The 21,436-nt window shown below is 38.3% G+C and overlaps 1 protein-coding gene across 14 annotated transcripts in view; it reads left to right on the forward strand.

The window, feature by feature from the left end:
* SVIL (supervillin) overlaps positions 1-21,436 on the forward strand; it is a 112,220-nt gene that overhangs the window by 78,496 nt on the left and 12,288 nt on the right. For 10 of the 14 annotated variants that reach the window (XM_009325520.1, XM_009325510.1, XM_009325513.1 and 7 more), the window contains 14 exons: positions 190-319; positions 4,393-4,470; positions 10,852-11,002; positions 13,696-13,785; positions 13,868-13,954; positions 15,025-15,202; positions 15,472-15,644; positions 16,916-17,071; positions 17,826-17,962; positions 18,481-18,628; positions 18,747-18,892; positions 19,766-19,941; positions 20,042-20,186; positions 20,522-20,798. In XM_009325520.1, the coding sequence (XP_009323795.1) occupies positions 190-319; positions 4,393-4,470; positions 10,852-11,002; positions 13,696-13,785; positions 13,868-13,954; positions 15,025-15,202; positions 15,472-15,644; positions 16,916-17,071; positions 17,826-17,962; positions 18,481-18,628; positions 18,747-18,892; positions 19,766-19,941; positions 20,042-20,186; positions 20,522-20,798 (2,072 nt within the window). The remainder of the gene's footprint in view (positions 1-189; positions 320-4,392; positions 4,471-10,851; positions 11,003-13,695; positions 13,786-13,867; positions 13,955-15,024; positions 15,203-15,471; positions 15,645-16,915; positions 17,072-17,825; positions 17,963-18,480; positions 18,629-18,746; positions 18,893-19,765; positions 19,942-20,041; positions 20,187-20,521; positions 20,799-21,436) is intronic. The other 4 variants (XM_009325516.1, XM_009325518.1, XM_009325524.1 and 1 more) reach the window with 2 other exon arrangements.

Below are 21,436 nucleotides of genomic sequence, written 5' to 3' on the forward strand. Positions count from 1 at the left end.
CAGTAAAGGCTTGGTGTTCATTTGTGAGCTTTGTATATGTGTATGAAATGTAAATAACTATAGTTAATGTTAGAAAAATTAATTTCAAATTCTCTTGAATGCAACATTAGTGAAACAATAAGGGTAGCTTTTGAGGATAATGGGAAATACAGTGTTTAAAGCTACCTGTTGGCATGTTTTTTCTTCTAGGTTGGCATTGCTGAAGAAGAGTGGTGAAGAAGATTGGAAAAGCAGGCTTGGCAAAAAGCAGGAGTATGCAAAAGTCTCTGTCACTGATCGTAGCGCGCAGATGCAAGAAGTTGAGCAGCTGTTGAAGAAGGTAACTCTATCCTTGTTTGGAAAAAACATCTTGCTTGAAATGCTTCAGCTTTTTGAAGGTGCATCCAACTAGACAGGCATGCCTAATATTAGCTACTAGCTCCTGCTATTTCTCTTGTTGTCAGGCTTGTTTAAAAAACAATTCTCCCAACATGAGAGCTCTTTAAACGAGAATGTCTTCACTGTCTTGGGACATATAATATTGGTTACAGTGTCTTTACATCAGCAGATTATGAACCAGTGAGTGGGCCTGTAAGGCTTCTGGAGCATTTACAGGTATAATGATTTAAGCCTTTTTCCCCCCAATGAAATTGGCTTAAGACTTTAAGTTCAGGTGTTTTCTGTAGTATGGGTGAGCTTGTAAAAATTTCAGATTCCTAAAGCTGTGTTGTCTCTGTGCATATACCTTTTTTTGAGCAGTGATTTTGGATCCTAGAAACACTGAGGAAACGCAGGTACCAGAGCATTCATGAGTCATTTGGCTTTTGATTATCTTGCATGATCTTTGTGTTTGTGGATAGCCAAAACCATCTAGACAAGGATTTTATCTGTCTTGTCAGTGTTAGTGAATAGAATGGGAGGTGGATAGAAAGGTGTAGAGGAAAGGGAAGCCCACATTGTTAGCACATTCTGGCTATGTCTATACATGAGTAAGTTATGTTGCCCAGCAGGAGCGAATCTGTAAAGCAGAACAATTACTGATGAGGACCTGCTATCCATGCCATACTTACTTGTTTTGCTTCAGTGAAGTTTTGCTTCGGGCTAAATTTAGTCTGCTCCTGTGGCCTGACTGCCATTAGCAGCCATGGTGTTACACGGGAATCCAGGAGCGTGCTTCAGGGCTTAGTTTCATCCAGAAGTCTGCGCATTCTGCGGTGTGAACCAAAGCACAGAAAGTGAGGATGACTGGGAGATTTGCTTCAAAATGAACTGCTCGTTCAAACTACAGGACTAACGTAGACTTTCTTCCCTTCTGAGTCTAGTATTTTGAAAATGACAATGTCAGGTAAAATAGGCTGTTTCAAAAGCCTTTAATTTTTGAAGGACTATTTTCACAGAGGACAAATGAAGATAAAATTTCTGTTATAAATTTTACTAGTGAGGATGGTAATCTTTGGATCCAATTATTTAGTTGTGAAAATGCTGCTTCTATTAAATAGTATAGGCAAACAATAACAAAAATTCTCCTGTTCCATCCGTATATTAGAAGTAAGGAGTGTTACACAGTCTGTCATTATTGAGGATAAATCTGTGCCTGAACATGTGACTCATCAATGGTTGTGTGTTAACTGGACAGAAAAACAAGAAAGCTGATTTTTGCAGTTTGTTTTATGGGTTTTGGTTTGATTTTGCCCTGTGGACTTGCTCAAAAATCCAGTTGCTAGTTTGAAAGATGTCCTAAAGCAAAAATAGTTTCTAGCGAGGAAAGTAAAATTGCGATCACATTTTTAAAAGGCTAGTCTCCAAAATGACAACTGTTGAGATCAGATAACAAATGTACTCCAGCTAAAGACAATGGGGTTGAGAAAAAGCTTTAAGTAGCTGCCAAGATTTAGGCAGAGACAAAACCTTTGTTCTCTCTTCTCGTTCCCCAGCACCCATATCCTCCCTGCTGTGTTACCATGTGCAGCAACTTCACTCAGCGTAGCACAAGTTAGGCTTTCAAAGTAAGTAAGCGAGCATGAAGTGCTTGAAGGGTACAATCTTTGAAGTGCCAATGCTAGCAGTGAGAGTTTCTGTGACACTGGGTCACCCGCTCTGTTGGTCCATGTTAGCTCTTGGCTATTTAGAGCCTAAATCAAAGGATTTGCATATCTGCCAATGAGTGAAATCTTAGATGTATAAGAAAAAATGTTAGTCTTGCTAGATACGTAACTCCCTGAACTGTATTGATATTTGTGATGCTCATTCATTATGTGATACATGATAAATAATGTAAAGCTTCACTAAGTTGACCACACTGCTTGCAACACACTGTGTCAGCTGCCCTTAAATCTGGAAATATTACTGATAATTAATCAATGTGATGGCTATTATCCTTTGAGGATCATGAAGCAGTGTGCCACTGAAGTCTATTTGTAGAAGAGCTTTGAGACTCTGGTGTACTTAAGAATCTTCGTGCTTTCTGTTGCTGGATTGCAATAAAAATGCAGGAATTGTATTGATTACTGTGTTTTGAGCTAGTTAATACAACTTCCACACATGGCAGTCATGCATTGACAGCAAGGGTGTGTAAACTTCTGTCATGCCCTGCTAGTTCAAAATAATGCCTGAAGTTTTTATTGCAGTATGTCACTCCCGTTAATGTAGTCAGACACCTTTTTAGGTTTTCTTTTGTCTGTGTGTCTCTTTTTAAAAGGTTACCTAACTTGTTCTGGAGATTTGATTACTGAAGCATAGCTGTATAAAATAGAAGTTATTAGAGTACATTTAGATTTCGTATAAACAACAAAAGTTGAAAGATTCATACTCTTAATAAAATAGTTACATTAAGTAGTGCTGTTTGATCACTTCTAGGCAAAATGCACAGTTGTCTGCATGGTGACATATTTCTCCAAATGTGTTATAGTCATTTATATGTAGGCTAAACTGTAGAAAAAACATAAAATTCATGGAGAAGCTGACAGAGCAACCTCAAATGGGGAAAAAAGGGACTAAGGAATTAACTCAAGGAGATACAGATGAGGGGGGAACTTGAGATTTACTTGGAGGTCCAGCATCTGTTTTGATGATTGCTGCACGTAGGAAAATTTGTTGGAAGCTGTGAGACTTCTTAAATTATTTATATGTATGGTAAAACATACTTGGACCATTCCAAGAATAGTTCTAACATCAGGGGAACAACTGTACACTGAGGAATGTCTTACTGGAAAAAAAAATCCCTTTGATTTGGGAAAAATATTTTGGATTTAGTATATTTGTATTCATCATCTTAGGTTGGATGGAAGACTTCCAGACTGTTGGTATTTTCATGGGTAGAAAAATTAACTAAGTTTAAAATCTTTCCTTAGTATCAAAATAGCAAGATTTACTGGAATGAAAATTCCTATTTTATAGTCAGCCATTTTAACAGAGTCCCTGATTAATGTGATTACCAGCTGCATTGCAGTCATGTTAAAGCAGTGAATGACATTTGAAGTGCACTTAATTCTTACAGCAAGTTCAAATTGCAGCTCAGCACTGGTGTTAAAGGCTAGGGCTGAACAGTCAATTCAGAATTACTCAGAGATGAAGTGTGTAAAAATCTTAAAGGGTGTGAGCCCTTAAAAAGTGACCTTTAGGCAAAATATTAGTCTCTTGCTGTGGTAATAGTTTTATCCATTTCATATATGGCATCCACGAAGTGCTTATATCCAGTTCTAATCAAAGCTGAAACTAATGATTAGGCTTCATTTTGAGCCATTCTAACGAGCTGCATTTACCCATATTCTGTGTGATGTTCCACATTTGCTTTAACCTATAGAAAGAAAGAAGAATTATAGATGATAAAGCCATGTCTAATCAGCTTTGGGTAAGCCCAGCTCTGAGGCAGGGGTTATTTGTAGGCTTTGTTTAGAATGGTGAACTCACCTTCGCTGAGTGCTGTGGACTTAGCAATTCCCTCCAGATGGCTTTTGAGTATCCCAGTTTTAGTAAGCATTCTTTCCTTTCATCCAGAAAATGGATGGCTTGTTATTTAGCAGGGTCTGATTAAACTTGCAGCAGAATTACTCACCTTGTGGTTGACATGGTTCATCAATTTAATGGTGCATGAAAACAAAGACATAAAAATTATCAGCATATGAAAAGTGTGTCTTCTGGCTGTGCTGTTTCGTTCTGTGTTGAGTTGTAGTGATATTGTTACTAACTTGTTTAATTCCTGCATGGAATGGCTTTGGTAAAAATGCTGTTGTATTATGACAACATTTTTGATCTCTGGCTTTCCAATAGGGAAAACATTTCTAGAAGATTAAAAGATTCAGATTTACTTCATTTTAAGAAATTAGGGGAAGATGAGTTATTCCCCCTCCATCTCCATTTCTGATAGTCCAATTCTTTTCTAATTCCTTTGCTTTGCTTCTGTCCTTGTCATAGGAACCTGTATATGCTTCTACTTACTCTCCCGTTATACCCGCTCTCCATAAATTTCATCCTTTTCTACCTATTAATCAGGTGAGCAAAAGTCTGCACAATTTAAATGCTCAACAATTTCAAGTAAGCACATTTTGACAGGTTGTTTTTTTTTTTTTAAGAAATTAATAATCCTCTTAAGTGATTAACCAGCTTGGTAAATGCTGCTTTAAAGAAACATAGTGTTATGCCACTATGCTGTGTACTCTTCTTCAATATACATTCTGCTAGTGTTTCTCTTACGGTTGCTTTTCTAAAAATTCTGTATCTGTTAGACTATATAGGTGAGAAAGTAAATGAAGGAGACATTATTGCATTCATTGTAACACTGAAAACTTGCAAGTTTTTAAAAAGGGTATATAAAAGGAGCAATATGTAACTGCACAGCATTTATTTTAGAATACAATGCTGCATACCCTGACTTCTCTGTAAGTAATGCGCATATACAATGTAAGACATAAAATCATCTAATGTATTGACTGTAAAGAACAAGCTGCTTTTGTTCAGAGGTGGCTTTCCTATAGTGCTTTTCCCTAGTCCCTGTCTAAAGGATTTTTGCCTTGGCACATCCTGCTTCTGTTCTCTGACTGTCCCATCTTCCTGCTTCTCTCTCGCTTTCTTCCTTTAAGGTCTGTAGTACTAGTTTGAAAGAATCAAGCTCTCTAATTTCTGATAAACGTCATCCTTGGAGATGGAAGGTGAAATGCTGTATAAACTTCCTATTTAATTATTGGATGGAGGAGTAAGACACAAAATTACATTCAGATTGAAGATGCATATTCCCAAAGCAACTTGTGGCAACAGAGTTAACTTTGTGTTTGCTTGGGAATAGAGTTCTGCTGCTGTTCCAGTAAATGTTAGAGAAGCTTCATGTGAAGGTTCCTCAAAATCATGTCCATACCTCTGCAATTCCATCATAAACAATTTGAAGAACTTACTTATGAAGAATTAATAGATAGTGAGAAAGACAAACTTTCTTCAGCTAGAGCTTCATAACAGGGTTGTCTTTGAGCAGAAGTAGAATACTGGATCTTGATCTGAGCAAACAGTACCTGTTTCACATGATCAGAGGTAAAAAAAGCAAAGGCAGGAGTGGGCAAAGAAACAAGTTGAAGAAAACCACGAGAAAACAAGGAGAGTTCACTGGAAGGTCTCATTAGATCTATGCAAATCTAATTCTGCTTTATTACACCTCCTTGTCCCTTGCCTCCCAGCTGAGATCTGTGGCTGTAGTACTGCAAGGAATCCATTGGGTTCTTCATTCCCACACAAGATACAGTGTATGTTGCATGTGGGGAGCATTCTGACCAGCATGTGTAATGGAGGTGAATCCAAGGGGCGGATATTCGCTGCTAGAACAGAGGACGATGATTATGGCAGAGGCTACTGGAACTACAATAAAAATTTTGGCTACTGATATTTACCATTTCTGCATTCACTTTCATAGCTGTTTTGGAGGATGATCTTTTACTCTGAAGTTTTTTTAATTGAAAATTAAATTTGGGGCTAGTAACTGAAATGTGTTAGTGTTACCTCTTCTCTGTAAGCTCTGGATTTAATACAGCTTTATTACTATTTACTTCAGATAACCTATTCATTTTGTTGTAACAGAGTTCATCAGCTCTATGTATCTAGAAGGTAGATATATACTCTAACTTAAAATAGTATCCCTCCAGTAGTGAGAAGAGGTCCTTCAATGGGCTGTTCATCCCATCTATCTTAAAAGGGGAACACCCAAAAAGTGTTCATCTTCCCATTGACCGTGGTGAGCTACATCCTGCCCTCTTAGAAAGCTGCTTCCTTCTAGCATAGTGTCAAGGTGCATACAGATTTGTTTGGGGTTTTTTTCTGGCACAATAAATCGTTTTGTTCTTTGCACCAAACATGAGTTGAGTATGTTCTATTTTGCTCAAACCACTTTTGAACAGGAAGATGTGTATTTGCATTTGAGTTTTCTCTTTATAACAAGACGAATCTACACTTGCAGAGGAAAACAGTGCAGAAACTTTTCCATATTTGTACAGCTGTTGGATTCTTCTTGTGCTTTTTTTGTCTTAGGAGCCTAAACCAGAGAAGTTACTTGTATTAAAAAGCAAATGGATACTTTTTGAATTCTTCTTTTATAACATTGGTTTTCAGTGGATCCACCTTTTGAAAAACTCCCCCAGGTAGGGGCAGTCTTGATCTTCAACATAAAAAAACATGAATTCTCTTATTTCTTGCATCAAAAAACAAAACCAAACCCCAAACAACAAACCAGCATGCTAACAGACCACTCTCAGTTGTGTTCTTGTGACCTAAAGGGGACACTGCTTGGACTGGAAAATTGTAGGGTACAAAATGGAGCATTGCCTAGATGGGGGCCCTTCCTTAGCACGAACTGACACTGCAGAAGCAGTGGAGTGCCTGTGCATACCTTCAAGAAATGTGTTGCAGTGCTAGAAAAGACCAATATCATCATCCAGTGGGAGAAAAGTAATCCCTGTTTCTAACTGTTCTTGCATCGAGTCTATAACTCCTTCTCAGAGTTAAAACAGATCTTTTAGAAAAATACACAGTCTTTATTCTAAACTGTGAACATACAGAAAATTCACTGCAGTATTAAGTAATTTTTCATGTGTAATTACTCTCACTGGGTAAAACTTAACTCTTAGCCCTCTCTTCAGTAAAAATAAATACTCATCTGATTTAATCTGAGGTAGATTTTTTTCAAATCTTGAAAAAATATTTTAGCCCTTTCCTGAAACCTTTCAAAATTGTCAGCATCCTGGATAGAAGTGTAGAGGCCAGAAATGGATGAGCTATTGCAGTAGGGATTATATGTTCAGAACAACTGCTCCATCGGAATTTTTCTCATCTTTTTCTGTCTTCCTAATTGGCTGGTTTTTGCTTGTTTCCCTTTTCAAATAACATTTCTTTTAAAAGCCTCATTTACCAGATTTTTCTGATAACCTTTTTTTACCCGTCTATGTGATTATTTCTTCTTTATCTTCATCACTCTTCTGTATGTTGGTGTCATCCTGAGGGTGTTCTCAGCAGAACTGTATCTTTTTTCCACGTGCATGAAAACATGTTGATCAAAGTTGGGAAGAATCAGATCACTGCATGGCTCTTTTCTGTTTAGAAATAATTTTTCAGTCAGTTAACTAGTTTGCAGCCTGTAAGCTGCACTGATATTTTTATATTGCTCAGAAAAACCTCAGAATGTCATCTGTGATTAAGTCAAATATATTAAAGAAATCAGAGGTAACTGTGTTAACATACTTAATCATACTTGATCTCATCAAACTTACCATTTTGATTAAACCTGTTTTCCATAATGACATGTGGAATGGCATTAATTACGCGCCTGTGCTTTGATTCTTTATTGATTGTCTTACAGCAGTCTTCCCATGAGTGTCTGGAACAACACACAGCTTGTGTGACCTGTACCTACGTGCTTTAGTTCTACTTTTAAATATTGTCCCCATCTGAGCTTTTATCAGTCCTATACATTTTCCCATTTTCAAAGGCTTTTTTTTAAAATCACCGCTTGTGTTTGGGGCATCTCCTATTCCAGTTATTTCGTGTTGTTGGATGCCAGTTCGTCTGATCCTTTTTCTGTTTCACTTCATTTTAGGAATTTATCATTTGTCTGAAACGAGCTATCAGTGAAAACATGGATGTATTTTTCATGACAAATTAGGATATTTCATTGAATGTAGCAGCCTTTTTTGTTTAATGGAAAAATAGCATTGGAGCTGTTGTCTTCCTAAGCTTTTATTTATTCCTGATACACTAAAATAATTCTTGTTTTGACTTTTTATTGGGGTCTTTAGCTCCCCTTATCAAAATGTCACAGTTACAAATTTGAGATTTAGTCTTCTTCCATATCTTTTTTCTTCCATATCTTTTTTTTTTTACTTAGAAATAAAATTTGCACTTAAAAGCTTGTCAGCTTTTACCTTTCTTGACCTATTTTCTCCCAACCACAATGTGCTTTGACCAACTCGTTCCTCCAAAAATGGTGTCATTTGGCAATTGTGAAGGCTTTCTAAACTACTGCCAATTACCAGGTGTAATTGTTCTGAAATTTCTTTTGACAGTTGCATTGGCTCATGTTAGTTTTCCAGCTATAGAAAATTATTCTTTCTTTTAAGCATCACATATACTTTTGTTTTTCACTAGGACTGTTACAGTAAATTAAATGGGTTAGGGGTTGCTTGGTGTCTATTCAGGTTATCATCTTTTTTAGTTAATCTGTTTATTGATAGAGGAAGGTGGGAGTCTTCATGCATTAGGAAGAGATCTAATATGGAATTGCTCTGAGTTTTGTAACACATACACATCCAGTCTGATTTTGTTTTTTTAGGAACTCCAAGGATGTTTTGCCCAACAGAGCAGCTTGAAATCTTCTGTTCCAAAAAAAAAACCCAACCAAAAACCGTTTGTTTCTACCGTTAGACAGCTACTTACTCTCTTTTGTCCTTTGACAAGGCTCCAGAATTACTTATGATCATTCTTACAGTTTACGTGTGGAGTGATTAACACATATGCATTCCAGGTCTGTGTCTTCAGAATTTCCAATAGCTCTGCAGTCTCTGGAGCTTCAGGTATTTGCTGGAGACAAAGTTCAAAATTAAGCCCCCTGTCACTTAAAAAAAAAAAAAAAAAAAAAAAAAGAAAGAATCCATGTGAGACTACTTCTTCCTGCCTCTCCCTTGCTTCCCCTCATATTGTAATCAAAGTCAGCATCCTCACTAGGTTAAAAGTATTTGTTTTATGTATGAAATTTCACTTGTGGTTTCATTAGGTATATATTAATTTCCTGCCAAGAACAGTATGTTGCTGTGGGATTTTTTTCTACCAGCTGTTCATCCCAGAGGTGCCTGTGCTTTCGACATTGGAATGGGTAGCGAATGGGGGAAGTGAACAGAGATTACTTCCAGTGTTTTTATTTAAAGTATTCAAATGCTTTTACAGCAGGGGAAGTAATATTGAATAGGCTTGCATCTTGTTATTTCTATTGAACATTTCAGAGTTCTAGGGAAAAATCAGAGGTTTTTATCTTGATTATCATGACTTGCTGTCATAGTGTCTGGCTGCCCAGCAATCTTTCCTAATAAATTAAAAGCAAGTGTTGTTGCGGAGGTACATGGGACCAGAGGAAGGATTGGAGGGCTCTCATGTCCTAGTCCTTGTACAAACCACTTCTTGGCTTGTCCTTACTCTTCTGGCTGATGGATACTGTTCCTGGTAAATGCTGAAAGCTATGAAGTATCTATGTCGGTGTGTCCTCTGCAGTCGCAAGAGTTTTTATATAAAGTGACTGATTTATGTAGTCTGTTTGATTTTAAGAAAAGAAATAAATAAGAATATTTGGGTTTATATCTCTTCCTTGTATCTTGAAATGGAGAAGAGTGCTTACTTTATGTTCACAAGCTTTTGGGTCCTTTTTCATTTCCCCTTTGTGGTTGTATGAGCTACAGCTGTGATAAAGCTTTAGATTTTCATGTGTTTTTTCAATTCTAGCAGCTAGGTTGTGAAGAAAAATGCCAAATGGCACACAACTTGGAAGTAATTCTAGAGTTGACAGTCCCATGTACTAAAAATACTTTTATACTTTATTTTTATGCAGTATAATCCCTGAAATGTTGCTACATTTTTAAGATAAGTGCATTGAAGCAATATTTCTTTGGCCTGACCTAGCTACAGCAAAATATGTAAATTCAGTTGCTTTCCTATTTAGTGTACTGTCATCAATCCTTTGTGTTAGGAGGGCACTAAGATACTTAGTGCTCCTAGCTGCTTCTAATCACTCAAGCTGTTGGCTGCTACCCTCTAAAGCAAGCAAGGAAAGCTGAGGGTGACCTAAAAAAAAAGGGAGGTGATCACAGTCATTGGAAAAATATGACATAGGAACTAAAGTGAGCAGCTTCTGGAGAGATAAATAAGGCTGCTAATTCTGCCTGGAGAATTGAGTTACTGTAAGAGAGTGATTCAGAAATCACAAACTGAAGTTACACTTCTTCATTGTTATTCCCTGTGCCACCTGCAGATTTGCACACTTGAAGACATCTGCTGAAAGTCAGTTTAGTGATCTCACTAGTGTAGCAAGTCATGCTCCAAAAGAACAAGGTCTGGAAAATTATATCATATGCAGAGTAAATGGTTTGCTTTGCTTAGAGGGATGCCATTTGCCTTGGCTGATAGTTTCAAGAAAAGGTCGAAGAGCATAGACCAAAACCTTATCTTCACAGTGTAATGGGGCAGCAAAACAATGAAGCTTCTCAGGGTCACTAAGCTGTGTCTGTGATTTTCCTTTCGTAGCTTGTTCTGTTCTTTTCCCTCTACAGCTAGCAGTTGAAATGTTCAGCCAGTCCTTTGCTATATCCTGGTCAGTTTATTTTTTTAAACATCTCTTTCTCTTTTCCCCCAAAAAAGCAGAGAATGGTGGAAAACCAGGAGAGTCAGATGACCATTGAAGAAAGGAAACACCTGATTACAGCTCGAGAAGAAGCCTGGAAGTCCAAGGGTAAAGGAGCAGCCAATGACTCCACGCAGTTCACCGTAGCTGGCCGAATGGTGAAAAAAGGTCAGTGATGAAATGATGCTAATATAAATAAGCCACTGCTTATCTGTCTAGTCAAAATAAAGTCAAGCTAAAGCTATGCAGAAACAGTATCCATGTTTAGCAAGAGGAGGACTGTTTATCTTCAACTGAATATCTCGTCATGAGGCTGTTCACTCTGGCTTCTTGTGGCCGTTGGTATTGATGCATTTCATTCTGCACTGTTGCACTACCGTCCAGTTATTACTGGGCTCTGTCTGATTGGTGGTAGTCAATCGCTTGAACAGTCATACGTTGCATTTTTCCTTCTAATACAACCCAGAGGGCACAGTTGGATTACTCTTTCTTATTTATTCTTCCTTTGAAAACCCAGGTGCACTGTCTAGGGAAAAGTTGTGAAATCTAGTTGCTGCTCTTGCTGGCACTTCCCCCACTCCTAGGATCACTGGGAATATTTAGCAAACACGTGTTATCTTTATGGATGCTGTTTTGGACAACAACTTGAAATGTTGTGTTTGGCTGAAGAAATCACTGAACAGATTTCTGCATAGAACCAGGGAGTAGAAATTATAAGGGAGCAACGCTGACATTTTTGGGACCTCTTGAATTCAGTCACTGTTTCCAGATGCAATCATTCTTCTGAAGTGGACAGGAGTCTCTGAAGGCTGTATATGGTACAAATACAGCTGTTCATGCAGTGCGCCTGGGAAGATGATAGCTTTGGGAAGAAGGCACCTAAACTGATCCCTTGTGGTTAATGAATATTAAATTTTGTTTTGTTAGAAGAACTTGGTTATTAAACACAACAACAATGAACCTGGAGTTAAATGACAACCACCAAAAAAAAAATCATTGTGGGGTGAGGGCAGTATTGCAACAGGGAGTAACTCCATTTGCAATCCAAGCCACATTCTGTTGGCAGATAAACAGATACATGGTATTAAGAATTACATCTATTAGTAACATATTTTAGCTGCTGCTTACATTGTTTTACTGCTAGAAATGCCAGTGGTCAGTGTTTAAAGACTAACCTATTTTGGAGGGTCGCCAAGAAAAAGTGTTCAGTTGTCCACAGACTGCTTTTTGAGATTTTTTTTTTTTTGCCAAATAGATTGGTCTTTGGAAAGGAATAGAAGGTGATAGCATTTGCTCTTCTTAATGGGAAAGAAAAATACCTTGAAAGGATCTCTTTAGGTGCTGCGATTTTTCTTTTGGAGAAGCAAGGTAATCCAGTGACAGTGGCATCAATAAAAGTAGCCCAAGTGGGATTTTATTCAGATGTGTGCTATTTTTGTTGCCTAAAAGAATAAATTATCATGATGAGTTTTTAATTTAAGAGATGATGAGAAAGCAATGCAAAATTAAATCCTTGTTATATACATGTGCACAGATGCTGTATTTTAATTGCTTCTTATAGATGACAATTTTTCAGTCCTAATTGGAAGGTGATCCTTCACTAACATCTGAAGCAGTTCTCAATGTGGTCTTGTGGATTAAGTCCTGGGAGAGCTGCTTAAGAGCTGTGTCCTCTCAAATACGTCTTGATGAAGGCTTTACCAGCTGACTTAAAACTTGCTGGAATTTTGAGTCTCTTAGGTAACAGGGAAAGAATTGTTTGTGGAACAGCTACTCAATTATATTCTAAATCTATCTTGGTGTTTCACAATGACTTGCTAGGAGTTGCATTAAAGATAGTGGAAACATGGTTAGTATATATTCTCCCAGCACAGTATCGGTTTAATCTGATCAAAATAACTAAAGGCTTAAACCTTTGTGGCTCAGTAATTAGGAAGCTGTGGCTAAGTGGAAAATAGATATTAGAGGAAAGTTTAGATGTCAGTTTCCCCATTTACTGAAAGTCTATGCAACAAAAGGTAATCGATGCAATTCTTTGCTTCAGTATGCTTTTCTACCTAATAAAAAACATGAAACCTATAGAGTGCCATTTCTTTTACTGGGGCAACGTAGATTCACATGAAAAGAACTAAACAAAAATCATCTCATTTTATCCACTGGGTCCAGAATTAATTGCTTTGTGATAGTTGCTGAAAAGAAGGGAGGAGAGTACAACAAAAGGAGGGAGTAGTGCTTGATGTGGTGGGGACTCTGACTTCCATTTCTACTTCCATTTCCACGTGTTCTTAAAAATGCAACAGGGCCCAAGAATTACTGCTTAATCCAGGGACAGCATTCACAGGTCAGATGCATCCTGCTATGTGTATTAATAGAGATTGGTTTAAATTAAAAAAGGGGGGTGAGGGGGTGAGTGTGGTAAAGGTTCCAAGCAAGACCTTGGTAGTTTCCCTGCTAACCATATCTTTTTGTTCAGAACAGTTGCATGTTTTTAAAGTGCAGCTTGTGGTAGAACTGGAGTCCAAAATGTAGACCAAGTGAATTGCTGCTACCTTGAAAACAAGCAAAATGACTGTATTCAAGAGAAAGCATGTATCTTGTGTTAGCTTGCTTACAGAGACTTGGAAACAAAGTTTTGTTCTTGTGAATGGGACAGTTTCTGAGGCTGCTGTTGATTTAAGGAGCAGGCAGGGCAGTACACTCTGCCATCTCTAATACAACAGTTGTGGAGGCTGGGGAAGTATGAAGGACTGTAGGAAGTGGCCAGGCTTGTCTGTTTTCCCTAAATAGTTTCCCCTGTCATCACTGTTGGAAACGTGGGCTGACCCAGGACTGCATTTCCTATGTTCTGTGTTCTTACGCAGGCCTGGCTTCTCCAAGTGCGCTGACACCAGTAGCATCCCCTTTCAGTAACCGGCAGAAGTCTACCACTCCAGTTACAAAGCCCTTGGAAGGTAAGGAATAAAAATGGCTGAAATACGTTCAGGCTTTTTTACTTCCTGTTAATTAACAAGTTTTACTTTCTGGTTTGCTTAGAAATTGAAGCCAGGCCTGATATGCAACTGGAATCAGATATGAAGCTTGACAAGTTGGAGTCGTTCTTGGGAAGGCTGAATAACAAAGGTTGGTAGAGTTAACCAAAGGTGGCAGTGTATCCACTCTCCAACTTCAGTAAATCGCTTAAAGTACCTCTTAGTTAAAATATCTGGTAACAGAAACTGGATATTTCTCTGTTCAGACTGCACTTACTTATCACACAGTTTATTTTTGTGATTCAGTCTTTGCTAAATTTTAACAAAAAAGCCTCATGCTATTGTATTACAAATGTACGATAGAATCAATCACAAATGCCAAAATAACTTTCTTCTTTCTCTACACACAATGTACACATTCTTCTTGAGAGCAAAATTTCTTAAAACCACACAGCCAGTCTGAACCACATTGCCATACACAGTGAAACAGCTTGAAATGTAGTTTAATCTTATTAAAATCAAGATAGGACACTAAGCTGCTCCCAAGCACAATTCATTCACCTTCCTGCTTTTTTTGAGAACTGACTCTCTGTAGCAGCTCGTAGTTTCCTTGTACAGCTTGTTGGCTACTTACGAAGCTGTCTAGCGTTCTCTGGTGTTTCTATCTCATATGTTTGTCCTCCACTTGTAAGACAAAAATCCTTTTGTAATTTGTAGAGTGTCAAATACCATAAACAAACATATTCACATTTCAGCAGAGGAGGCGCTAGCATAGCATAATGATTGTGCCATACTCACTAGTCTGAAGTAGTGACTTTTCCACTTGTAGTTCTAGTAGATCTTTTTGAAGGAAGGAATTATGTGGTCGGAGGCAAGATGGAATATACAAGACCGTAAAATGCTTATATCATCCTACCAAAACAACTCATTTTTTATAGTACCTAACTTTTTATTCAGCCGTATTTCCCAACCATTTTGTAATAAAGATTATTGCATATGAGTAGCAGTTACAGTCCGTTTTTATCATTCTTTTCCAACTGACTTTTCTACTATCTCTCCTTCAAACTCCATCCATTTAAAAAAAAAAAAAACAAACACAAAACACCACCACCCCCCCAAAAAACCCCACCCCAACAACTACCAAACAAGCCATGTCTACCTGTTCTAGAGTTAGAAACTCTAGTATGATTATTTATTGGGTGAGGTGTTGTTTTCCTACAGTTGCTGGGATGCAAGAGACAGTGCTGACAGTTACAGGAAAATCTGTGAAAGAGGTTATGAAGCTGGATGATGATGAAACATTTTCTAAATTTTATCGCCATGTGGATTTCCCTTCCTCCTCCGTGCCTTTGGACCTTGATGAGGACTTTGATGCCATCTTTGATCCTTATGCACCAAAGTAAGAACTATTTTTTTCCCCCTTTGTTATGAGTGCAGACATAGGGGTGGTGGTCAAAATGTTCAGCTTTAAGTCATCTTGTAGATACCTTAATACTGGGCATGTCCATTTCTTCTACACATTTCTGAAATCACTCTTCTGCCTGAATCAAGGAACTGATCCTGATTTCCTAACAAATGTCACATCCAAAATCAAAGCGTATCTCTTGTCATTGGATGATTCTGACTAGGAAAATTAACTGATGATTATAAACACTGCTTATTTTTCAGGTTAATATCTTCTGTAGCAGAGCACAAACGTGCAGTTAGGCCTACGCGCAGAGTCCAGTCCTCAAGGAACCCCTTGAAAATGCTGGCAGCAAGAGAAGATATTCTTCATGAATATACTGAACAAAGACTGAATGTTGCCTTCATGGAGTCAAAGCGAATGAAAGTAGAAAAAAGTAAGCTAACAGGATGATTTGTACAAGACCCTGTCTTGCTATTTTAATTAAAAACAAAACAAAACAAAAAATCCCAATACAAAAGCCACAACTGAAGGAATGGAACATATTCTCTGAGAGGCAATAAATTGATTGAGGTATAAGGTTGAATGTACAGGAGGTCTGTCTAGGAGGTCTGGAGAGAAGGGCATGTGTGACTTCCTCAGGGAAAGCTACTACAGCCGCCTCCTGTGTGTAGGTTTAATTATTTATTTTTAGCACAGTCACCTTGTGCAGAGAGAGAGAGTGCCACTGCACCTGCAGGGTGAGGACAGGAGATCAAGGAAAGCAGATCTAGCATTACGTTATGCCAGGGCGGGAGAACTGGCAAGAATAGATAGACTTTCGTTCAGGTACACTGGCCTTAATTTTGGGTCTTAGTTTTCTCTCAGAAACTGTAACTAGCCTTCCTGACTCTGAAAGATTAATTTCCATAAAGGATCAGTGCTCTGTGGCAGGGCTTTGTGTTTTACTTGTGACATTGCTTTCTCCTGACAACGAGACGGACAGCAAGAGACATTATTGTAAAATTTATTCAAAGGTTTGTCAAGCCACTTCCACCATTTTGGGTACAAGTTCTCCTTATTACATTTGAGTAAAGGGAGATCATCTTTAAACATTGCCTGTATTGATGAAAACACTAATTATATGTGTAATACTTTGTTGCCATTTGATGAGAAGCATTTCCCTGAGTTATAAATTCATAAAGTGTTTTGTCTTTGGTTGAGAAATAAGCAAAAGTAGCCAAGAATTTAGGCTTTTAAGTTTACAGTAAAACATGACTAAGACTTTGAAATGTAAATGGCTGTTGCATCACTGGCTGAGACAAATTTGAAGGGAATTTCAGTTAATTAGCCTTGGCTACTCTGCTGTCTTTTATCATTAATCAATTATAAGGCATTGAAGATCTACCCAGTACTTCACAGAATATTGGGTAAGACATGTTTCCTAGCAAAGTTGGTATTTCTGCCAAATAACATAATTCTGACACTGACAGTTTACTCTTGGATGATATCTAGAAACTTAGGTACTACTAAACCCACAAAGCTTTTGGGCTAGCAGTTAATCTGAGTTCAACCTGATTTTGCTGTTGGTATTGAGAAAGAGGAAAAACTGGAAATAATGGGGGGAAATGTTTTTTTTTTAATGCAACAACCAATTTTTTTTATAATTTTGTCCTTTTTTCGGATTTTTTTTGTGTGTTTTTTCTCCAACTTCTTCCTATGTACAAGTGTCTACAAACTCAAATTTCTCAGAAGTAGCACTTGCTGGCTTGGCAAGCAAAGAGAACTTCAGCAACGTTAGCCTGCGGAGTGTTAATCTAACAGAGCAAAACTCTAACAACAGTGCTGTGCCATACAAGAAGCTAATGCTGCTGCAAATTAAAGGTATGCTGGGACTGCTTTTACTTTCCATACATAATAGGCTGATTGTAACATATGGGAGTTGCTACCACAGTTGGGTGCTTAGCTTGTTCTAGATCTCCAGCTCAAGATTTATGTCCAAAACCTAAAAGAGTAGGTGAGAACTGTGTGACAAATGCAAAACCTTACAAACAGGTTTGCATTGTGGCCACTGGTGCTTGTTTTCCAAGGAGAAAACAGAATATTTCAGGAATTCTAGCCATCCTCTGTGGAAATTTTTGAACTGTCCCATTCTTCCAGTGCTCAGTATAACTTGGAAGTGACATGACAGTGTTCTTGCTCCACTTCCCCTTACGGTGCGTAGTGATGTATCTGATTCTGCAAAATAATAGCTACTTTTTTGGCTAAATAAAATTCTTAAAACTTTTTACTGCCTACAGACACTGTGCCATAGATTCACTTAAGCAAATGTAAAGGATTCTGGAATTTGGCTGCTGCCTGCCATTTACTTAATTCATTTCTTTCCAGGACATAAAGTTGTTAAAGTAAGAACAGGAAATAATAGAAATATTAGTTGATAGGAGGCAACTGGATTTTTTGCTTCCTGTGAGTAAACCCTTTTTCCACAGTAGTAGTCTTTTAATTCTTATTTAACAGTCTGTTTCCATATATTTTGCTAAATGTGCTGGGATTGTTTGTATTTCATTCAAAACAAATTAGATCTTGGCATTTGATAGCAGTAGTCAAAGGAATATAATTAGCTTTGTTTTCTCTTTAGGAAGAAGACATGTTCAAACAAGATTAGTTGAACCAAGGGCCTCGTCACTGAACAGCGGAGACTGTTTCCTGTTGTTAACTCCACATTTCTGTTTCTTATGGGTAGGAGAGTTTGCAAACGTCATAGAAAAAGCAAAGGTTAGTACTAGTTGGGTGGTTTTATTATTTATTTTTAGAACTGTCGCAGCATATGTCTCTGATGTAACTGAGCCTTGGTGCCAGTTGTCTCAAAAAGTGGCATGTAACTGATAGTCAGTGACAGATAGCAGGGTGTAAATATTCCTGTAAATATGTTTTAGCCTGTGCACGGAATGAAAGCTGACATAGGAGTGTGTAGGTTGTGAAGCTGCAAGAGAAAAGAGGATATCCTCAGGAAACAGATTTGCACTCAAACAAAAAATAGTCTGAATTGCAGGATGTCCTTTTTATTCCCATGTTCATTAAGATCAAGTCTTGTTTTAAGGCAAAGGAAAGAATGAATGTATTTCTGCGACATTTTCTCTAGTGTCTGTTTATTTAGTGCAACAAATAATAACCATTTCTCCTGCTATTTTCTCTATTATATCCTATCTACTTTTGCCTTCTCCCTGAACAAGATATGCAGAAGTATTCCAAAGACTTAAGCAATCCTGTTCAGATAACTGTTAATCTCTTAGGCTTCAGAACTTGCAACTTTAATTCAGACAAAGAGGGAACTTGGCTGTAGAGCTTCTTATATACAGACTATAGAAGAAGGAATAAATACCCATACCCATGCAGCCAAAGACTTCTGGAAACTCCTTGGTGGACAGACAAATTACCAGTGTAAGCATTCTTACAGTATCTCATGTTTTATCACAGTAAAATAGTTGAGTCGGTTCTCTTTAGTAAAGGTAGTTGGATGTTAAAATTTTTTATTATTTTTGACAATCTTTTCCTTAAGCTGCTGGAAGTCCTGAAGAAGATGAAATGTATGAAGCTGCAATAATAGAAACAAATTGCATTTACCGCCTCGTAGAGGATAAACTCATTCCTGAGGATGACTACTGGGGAAAGGTGCCAAAATGTACCCTGCTACAACCAAAAGAGGTATCGTGCCACTTACTGCTCCTGTGGTAAGTGCAGGAACATACAGCTGATAACGACTTTCAGTAACTGCAAATGCTTGTGGAGGGGCTCACTGAAAATTGGATCCTCTGTGTTTCTGAAAAGCTTCTGAACACTTTGTTGTCTAGAGTGTGCTGCAGGTCTCAAGAAATTAGATCATGTTAGTCTTTAAAGTGAAATATTATTTTAGGAAGTGTAAATCTTTTTGTCAACAGTGGCTCACTCCAAAGTCATGAAGTGCAAAACAGGTAGCACTTCGGAAAAACAAAACAAAATAAAAACCTGTTTTCCCTTTCAAGCATTTTCATTTCTATCCTTAGCAGACTTTTCCCTTTCAAACAAACATTTCACCCATATGAGTAGGAATGAGAGCAGATTTCCAAAATAAAGACACGATGCATTTTCTTGAAAGTATTCAAGTTGCTGCCTGTTAGCTGAGCCAGTTACCCACGCTGTATGTTCTGTCAGCCTTCCTCAGCTGCAGGACGAAGCATAGGTCTAAACGTCAGTGAAAGCTGCTCTAACTGGACAGCAATCAGTCATGCAACAGAATCAGGTTTTTAGTAATAAGAGCTCTCTAATCTCCTAGTGACCTAGCTACCACCTAAAGACACACCTCGTAGCATTCCCCATACTTGCTTCCAGTCCTCCTCAACAACTAGACATCACAGGGCAGACCACTGCCCTGGCCTTACTTGCGTTGCAGTGCTAGCTGTTAGTGTCACTGCAGAAACTCAGATATTTGGAGGAGTTTGTGTTCAACACGCTGTCAGCTTGCAGCACTAGGAAACTGGAGGATCAGGGTATCACCTAACCTAATAGTAGGTTGTTGTTTTGGTTTGGTTTGGTTTTTAGGTGCTGGTGTTTGATTTTGGCAGTGAAGTATATGTATGGCATGGAAAGGAGGTTACTTTAGCACAAAGAAAAGTGGCATTCCAGCTGGCAAAACACTTGTGGAATGGCACCTTTGACTACTCCAATTGTGACATAAATCCTCTGGACCCAGGGGAATGCAATCCCCTCATACCCAGGTATCAAAGCTCGAGTTTAGTCTCATTGCAGAAACTTAGTTTTCTTGCCCTTATTTCACAGTGTTTAATTTGATTCTATTTCTTTTGTTCCCTTGTACAGAAAGGGACAAGGACGCCCAGACTGGGCTGTGTTTGGCAGACTCACAGAACATAACGAGACCATACTGTTCAAAGAAAAATTTCTTGACTGGACAGAGCTGAAGAAACTCAATGAGAAGAACTCCAGTGAATCCCTTCACCAGAAGGTGCATATAATAAGCATGCTAGGTATTTCAAACTAGATGACCTAGCTGGGATGGAAGCCAGGGAAGCTTGTTCTCAAAGATCCAGAGGACTTTCTTTATCTTGCGGTCTTTGACCTAGGGGTCAGAACATCACCACCTACAGTGAACCCACAGAGTTGCTTTATGTTAGTGCCAAGCAGCTCAGTGAATACTGCCAAGGTGGCTTTGACAAGGCATCAAATGATGACAAGATATTAAAGTTCTGAAATATGCAGGAGTCAAACTGTTTGAGTGGAACTGTGGGGTAAGAAGAAAAAAGCTATGCTCAAGGAAATCTCTTCTGTGTTTTTTGACAGGAAGAATCCAGATCTGACTCTAAACCATATGATGTCATGCTAATGGTAGCTGTGCCCCAAATGACTGTCGGCACAGTCTTGGATGGAATGAATATTGGCCGGGGCTATGGACTTGTAGAAGGAGAAGATGGGAGGCAGTTTGAAATTATCACTGCATCTGTGGATGTCTGGCACATCCTGGAATTCGATTATAGTAGGCTGCCTAAGCAAAGCATAGGGCAGTTCCATGAGGGAGACACATATGTGGTGAAGTGGAAGTACATGGTGAGCACTACAGGTTAGTGAAAAATGCCATTTCATCCGCTGAAACCGCTGCTGTTAGTGGTGAGATCCAGACCTAGACTTCCTTGAATGTGAAACTGTTTTAAAGGTTAGAGATGCTAATGTAGCCTTCCTAGGCCATTAAGAAGTAGAGCTTATTATTTTATTTTGTTTAAAAGAAAGCATTAAAAAAAAAAGCTATAGTTATTTTTCATACATCAAATGTAATACTGTCCATCTCTGCTTTTACCCAACAGTGGTGTTGTACGTATTCACAGGACAGCTCATTAAGCCAGAATTGTGCCCACAGCTTAACACCAAAATAACTAGGCAGCTGGACTAATGACAGTGGTCTGAATGTCTTGCAAGAGAGGTAGGCGTAGCAACAAGGAAAGCCTTTGCTGGGTAATGGAGAACAGTAACAATGACAGGAAAAGCTCTTGCCAACTCATTGCCCTTGCTGTCCTTTTTGCTGTTTCTGGTAACCCTTTGCTATGGGTTTCAGTCTCAAGTGGAAAACTTTAGCAGTGTTCTGACAAAGAGCCTGAGAGCAGCAGGTAAATGTTGAGAATCAGTCAACTCAGTACGCTCATTGGAACTCTCCCTTCTGGCACTAAACTAAGAATAGGTGGCTTTTGTGGTAAGTAAAACAGA

The sequence above is a fragment of the Pygoscelis adeliae genome, unplaced genomic scaffold, assembly GCF_000699105.1.
Source record: "Pygoscelis adeliae isolate BGI_AS28 unplaced genomic scaffold, ASM69910v1 Scaffold175, whole genome shotgun sequence".
Classification (NCBI taxonomy): Eukaryota; Metazoa; Chordata; class Aves; order Sphenisciformes; family Spheniscidae; genus Pygoscelis; species Pygoscelis adeliae.